At 62.5% G+C, this 6,064-nt stretch overlaps 1 protein-coding gene across 2 annotated transcripts; it reads right to left on the reverse strand.

Annotated features, from left to right (window-relative positions):
• Window positions 1-212: 212 nt before the first annotated feature.
• Window positions 213-3,401, reverse strand: Hras (HRas proto-oncogene, GTPase). Of its 2 annotated transcripts, XM_027953540.2 has the most exons (6): window positions 3,317-3,401; window positions 2,337-2,496; window positions 1,911-2,089; window positions 1,603-1,762; window positions 1,430-1,509; window positions 213-717 (listed from the first exon to the last, which is right to left on the reverse strand). In XM_027953540.2, the coding sequence occupies exons 2-6, from the start codon at window positions 2,445-2,447 to the stop codon at window positions 654-656; spliced, it is 594 nt and encodes a 197-aa protein (XP_027809341.2). In that variant the 5' UTR covers window positions 2,448-2,496; window positions 3,317-3,401; the 3' UTR covers window positions 213-653. The 2 variants fall into 2 exon arrangements, with proteins under 2 accessions (XP_027809341.2, XP_027809342.1); XM_027953541.2 differs by lacking the exon at window positions 1,430-1,509.
• Between the last annotated feature and the right edge of the window lie 2,663 nt (window positions 3,402-6,064).

Consider the following 6,064-nt stretch of genomic DNA (forward strand, 5'->3'; position numbering starts at 1 on the left):
CAGGTCCCATGGTGCCCAGAGTTCTCTGCAGGAGGCAGACATAGTGGGCAGGCAGAGGAGAGGAAGCAAGTCCCAGGCTGCTGGTAGCCTCCACCAGCTTCCCTCACAGACTATCACAGACTACAGCAAGGCTGAACTGGACAGAACCAAGTGCCCACATCCTTACACGAGGTCAAGCACAGCAGCCTCCTGCCCTCAGCCAGACGCCAGAGTCAAGACCACCAAATAATTTACTGTGATCAACCTGTGCCCAGCGGGGCCTGGAGAGACTAGGAGGGGACTTGGACACTGGGGTACCGGTGGCATTCAGGACAGTCCGCGACAGTCTGCAAAATGTCCATGGAAGGGTCTTCGGTCACCTCTGTCCACCATCCCTGGGCTGGCTGGGTGCCAGCAGCACTTCCTTCCTTCCTTCCTCCTTCCTCCTTCCGTCTGCACCTCCTCCCCGCATCCGGCACCTCCTCATCCTGAGCTTGGGCCGGGCGGGGCACAAAGGACGCCCTAGGCAGGGGGACTGGCAGGATCGGGGAGCCCGGGGCCATCATAGTGGATGCGGGCAGCAGCCCAGGAGCTCGCCTGGCCCTGCCTCACCTGGCCTCAGGACAGCACACACTTGCAGCTCATACAGCCAGGGCCACTGTCATCGGGTGGGTTCAGCTTCCGCAGTTTGTGCTGCCGAATCTCCCGCACCAGCGTGTAGAAGGCATCCTCCACACCCTGGGAATGGAGGGACTAGATCAGGGGCCAGGGGGCCTGGCCAGGAGGAGACCTGAGACCCCGGGGAAAAGAGGCACTGGGTGGGGACCCTGCCTGGGGAGCTGGCCGGGAGGAAACCTGAGACCCCGGGGAAAAGAGGGACTGGGTGGGGGCTATCTGGGGGCCTGGCCAGGAGGAGACCTGAGACCCTGGAAACAGAGAGACTGGGGGAGGGTCTGCCTGGGGACTTGGCTGGAAGGAGAACCAGAGACGCCTGCTTAGGTAAGGGACTTCCTGCCTTGACCTCAAACAGCATCCCAGTCCAAGATTCACTGTCCGCTTCCTCAGTCCTCCAAGCCATACAGAGTTAGGCCCTGTTCACCTAGAAGCCACAAGGCTTCACTTTTAAATAGTCCCCAAAGCTCAGAGTGGCCCAGGACCCTCCTACATCCCCAATCTGGCTCGAGGCTTGAACACCCTAACCCAATTCTTATCTGAGCTATGGCCAATGTCCCCAGTAGCCTCACTCAGGACTCAGGACTAACAGGTGACCATTGGGCGCTCTTGGGACAGAAGGAACTGGGCCCCAGGGTCACCGCTCTGGCCTGGCTCAGGGCAGCTCTCTCCATGGACCTCCACCTCCCCTGAAGCTGTGTCAGCCCAGGACTGCAGGGCATGAGCCCAGACCCTACCCCTCTCCTCCCTCACTGCCCTGCCGTCTGGGGAGACTTACAGCGTGGGGGCCGCTGGGTCACATGGGTCCCGGGGGTCCCAGAGGGTCCCGGAGCTGGAGCCAAAGCCAGAGCGGCTGCCCTGTGTTGAGGGAGAGGGGCAATAAGCACTGTTCCCTGGCTGGGGCCGAGCGGGGCAAGTCCCTGGCTAGCTACAAGGTGGGGAGCTGCTCACCTGCCGGGTCTTGGCTGATGTCTCAATGTAGGGAATGCCATAGCTTCGGGCAAGATCCTGGGCCTGCCGAGACTCCACGGTACGCGCGGCCAGGTCACATTTGTTCCCCACCAGCACCATGGGCACATCATCCGAGTCCTTCACCCGCTTAATCTGCTCCCTGAGAGGGGTTAGGTGTGAGCCAGTGGGTGGGATACAAACGTGGCTGCATCCAGGACATACAGAGGGCAGGAGACCCTGTCTGGATACAGAGAGCCTCCCTGCCCCACCCATGCCATGGGCTCCTGGGCTGGCCACAGGTGGCTTACCTATACTGATGGATGTCCTCAAAGGACTTGGTGTTGTTGATGGCAAACACACAGAGGAAGCCCTCCCCAGTGCGCATGTACTGGTCCCGCATGGCACTGTATTCTTCCTGGCCCGCTGTGTCCAAGATGTCCAGCAGGCATGTCTCCCCATCGATGACCACTTGCTTCCGGTAGGAGTCCTGCGGGAGGATGAGGCTCAGGGACCTGCACTCCTGCTGGCCTGGAGTTTGCAGGGTCAGCCCCTCCTTTGCACCTCTCGTGCCCCTGGTACCAAGGCTGCAGCAGCTGGGAGACAGGCCCATGCCACCTGCAGGGCTGGGGCCTAGAGCCCGCCCAGTCCTGGCTGTGTCCAAACTTAGCTGCTCAGGGCCTGTCCTGGGTTTGCCCATGGCTGCTGCCAGGCCCAGCTGAGTGATCCGGGCTCACCTCTATGGTGGGGTCGTACTCGTCCACAAAGTGGTTCTGGATCAGCTGGATGGTCAGCGCACTTTTCCCCACGCCTCCAGCGCCCACCACCACAAGCTTATACTCCGTCATTGCTCCTCAGGGGCTGCCACTCCAGGCACTGCAGGAGCTCCTGCCCCACCTGCCAAGGAGGACCATGCTCAGCCAGGCCCAGGCTACATGAAGCTGTTGGGAGGGGCATCTGAAGGGATAGGACCCCCAGTACCCAGCAGGCAGGGGCAGCCAGGTCAATGGCCCAACCCCTCGAGTGTGGCACCTCCAGCAGGGATGAAAGAGCTCCTGCCTCTCCCCCAACACCCTAATGGCCGAGTGAGGAAGCCGGGAGCAGGTCCCCAAGGCAGGGCTGACAGCTGAGAGCTTCTCCCAACCACGCACCCAAATTAGAAGTTGCTGGGTAGGCAGAAAGCTAAACTGGAGGCGCCTGAGGGCTGAGGCCACCCCCTAGAACAGGTCCTGCCACGGCTGGCCGCAGCGTGCCCAGGCAGGTCAGTGCCAGCCGACAACGGGCTCCTCCGGCCCGCGGCATGTTGGTGCATCCGACAAGTATTTACTGAGCGCCTACTGCATGCCAGATGCTGCCCAGCGGCAGGGGAAGGGCCCACCAGGATTGGGCGCAATCCTACAACAAGAACCGGAGTCCTTCCGCCAGGAGGGTCCCAAGAAAAAGGGCAGGGGTTCTGAGAAGCCAGCGATTGGGGGAATAGACCCAAGGGAAGCACCAGGACAGTGGGACAGCGGGTCTGGGGCCAAGGCCCGGGGGATGTCCCTTCGGCCCCGGGGCCCGCTCGAGATGGCTACAGGCGCGGCGTTCCCGTGGGCCGGGCGGCGCCTGGCGCAGCGCGCGGCCCCAGGGCGGCCTGGACCGAGCAAGGGCCGCGGACCCTAGGCGCCCGCCGTCCGCACCCACCACCCGCGCCCACCTGAGCCCACGCCGCACTCACCGCTCACTGGCGCAACTGCCCCGGGGGTCGGGGCTGGGGCCGGGGCGGGGCGGGGGCGCGGGCGGGCGCCAGCTGGGCCCGCGCATGGGCTCCGTCCGCGGCGGGTGCGGCTTAGGCTGCGGGCGCCGGGCGCGGGCGGCGGGACTGAGACAGGCCTGCGCTCGCCCCGCCCTCCCCACCGCCCTGGTCCGTCCGTCAGCCTAGCGCGGCTGACCATTGGTTGCTCTCGGTCGCGCCCCGCCCCAGGGCCGCCCCGCCCCGCCCTGCTGCGGTTGGCTGAGCCTCCCGTCTGTCAGGAACCGCGGGCGGCGGGGCTTCCGGGAGAGTCTGGGAGGGCGGTGTCCCAGAGCGGCCCTGGGGCTGAGCTCCTGGAGGCCTAGGCCTGAGTTCCGGGCGCCGAAGAGAACTGGGGCACCGGTGCCACGCGGGACTATTCCGGGGACAGGCGGCAATTGCTGGGAAGACCTTGCCTGGGAGCCTCCACGACACAGGAGTGTTTGCCACCCAGAGGCCTCGGCGCCCGAAGGCGGAAGGATAGTCCGGGAGTCGGGGAGAGGTGGTGCTGAGCCTCAGGAAGGGCCAGCACCGCGGACGCCCGGGCTTGGATCCGAGGAAGGCTGGGTTTGCCCGGTGCCCCCAGGTGGCCGCGGGTCTGCTGTCCTACCCCTCGCTGTGATGCTGAGGCCCTCACCCGCAACTTGAGCAGAGCACCCCGCGCCCCAGGTTCCACCCTGCAGCATCTCAGTGTGGCCCATTTGACGAACTGACCCGCCAGTCCAACTCTAAAGTCACCGTGAGGAGGCGAAATGAGGTCTGCCCCCCAAACGCCAACACCGAGGTCACTTGTCGAGACGCAGAAGACGTCTGTTTGTGGGTGTGTGTGTTTCGTACCGGGGATTGAACTCAGGAGCACTCACTGACCACTGAGCCACATCCCTAGCCCTATTTTGTATTTGATTTAGAGTCAGGATCTCACTGAATTGCTCAGTGCCTCGCCTGGCCCTTGCTGAGGCTGGCTTTGAACTCGAGAGTCTCCTGTCTCTGCCTCCCGAACCGCTAAGATTGCAGGCGTGCACCATCGCGCCCGGTGCAAAAGACGTTTAATATTTTATATATATATATATGTTTGTTTGTTTGTTTTAATTTCCACATGTTATCCATAGGAAAACCGAGAGGGTGTGACTCAGAGGCCTACGCCAATCTGGTAGCGGCGCTACCCGCGGCCCCAGGCTGCCGCCGGGGGTCCAAACCCCGCTCACGTGGAGGCGGCTGGGAGGCGGCTGACAGTGGGCCGGGCGTCCCTAGCCGGCAGGCTCGCTGACCCTCTCCCGCCGCCGCGGCTCAGCCGCACTTCCGGGATCAGCGCCTGGCGGCCCCAAGGTATCCCACCCTGCCAGAGAGCGTGAATCTCGGCGCAAGCCCGCGTAGGCAACGCGGGGTCCGGGTCGCGTACCCGGCTACGGTTGCTAGGGGGCGGGGCTCAGCCGCCGAACCGGCTCGTGAATATTTGGGTATTAAGATGAGGCCCCGCCCCGTTGCCATGGCTCCCGGGCCCGCAACCCCGCGGCGGAAAGAACACCCGGGAGTCAAGAGAGCACTGCGGCCGAGGGGCCCAGGGCCGCGCCCCCAGGGCCGGGCACCCTGCCCACCCTTAAGGTGAGAGCTGGTTGCATCCTTGCCATGTTCCTCATGCCAGGGGGAACCAGGGCCAGGTGGCGGAAGATGACCAAGTTACTGCGCCAGTGGGGGATCCAGCCACGGCCCCAGATATCAAATATGGCCTCCTGGCCACTTCGCCCACCATCCCTGGCCCTGCTAGGACAGAGGACCCCTGGTCAGGGACAAGAAGGGCCACAATCCCTGCCCCTAGACAGAAATTTTGCAGGGGCAGGGACCTGCTCTGCTCTGGTGGGACCTACTCTACTCTGCCATTAGACCGGCCCCCCCAAGATGGAGGGGTGAAGGGGCCTCAGAGCTGATGAGTCAGGATCTGGCACTTGGCTGGGATGTGAAGACTGAGAAGCCCCAGGTTTCTAACTTGCAGGGCATGGAGTTTCAGAGCGACAGGGCAGGCTGGGCACAGGCAGGACCAGTATGGCAGGTTCAGATCAGTGCATTGATTCTGGGGACAGTGACTGGGCTGGGAGTATAATAGGGGTTTTGGTGCCACAACCTCAACCACTAGGCCTGGGATTCCAAGGCGCTGGTACTCAGCCCTCCAGGCCTAGCTTTGGGCAGGACCCTGGGCTAGCTGCTCTCAGGCATAGAGGCTGCGCCTACAGCTGGCCGGCCCAGGGTGCAGGCCACAACACCTTAGGGGGCGAAGTGGGGCTCCTCCTGCAGGCTGGGGCTTGCTCAGGCTAGAGATAGGTAACAGGGGAGATTCTTTAATTTTTTAATTTCCAAAAAGTGCATAAGCACATGTTATGGCTGCAAAGTCCATAACACTGTTTTGTGGGTATATGAATCACTACAGACTAGGCCACTGATGCCCACAGAGCCCAGATGTCTTGTCCCAGAGGCTAACACTGCCTTCCATTACTGCTATCAAAGCCCAGCTGACCACTACTCCCCTGGTTCGGGGTATACTTGCAGACACAAAGGAGAGCATGAATCTTGAAAGTCCATAGAAAGTTAATAGATAAAAGCTGTGGTCAGAATGTTTTACGCCTTGTTTACTGATTCCTTCCACAGAAATTTTAGTGCCCTCTTCTGTGCCCTGTGGACACAGCAGGAGAGTGTCCAGCC

The sequence above is a fragment of the Marmota flaviventris genome, chromosome 9 (assembly GCF_047511675.1).
Source record: "Marmota flaviventris isolate mMarFla1 chromosome 9, mMarFla1.hap1, whole genome shotgun sequence".
Taxonomy (NCBI): domain Eukaryota; kingdom Metazoa; phylum Chordata; class Mammalia; order Rodentia; family Sciuridae; genus Marmota; species Marmota flaviventris.

Bases quoted from the DNA above. Each gene is read 5' to 3' on its own strand.
- Hras (XM_027953540.2), bottom strand. From the start codon at position 2,447: ATGACGGAGTATAAGCTTGTGGTGGTGGGCGCTGGAGGCGTGGGGAAA. The intron at 1,510-1,602 runs GTGAGCAGCTCC...CCCTCAACACAG, and splicing joins CATCAGCCAAGACCCGGCAG to GGCAGCCGCTCTGGCTTTGG. The intron at 718-1,429 runs GTAAGTCTCCCC...CTCCATTCCCAG, and splicing joins GACCCAGCGGCCCCCACGCT to GGTGTGGAGGATGCCTTCTA.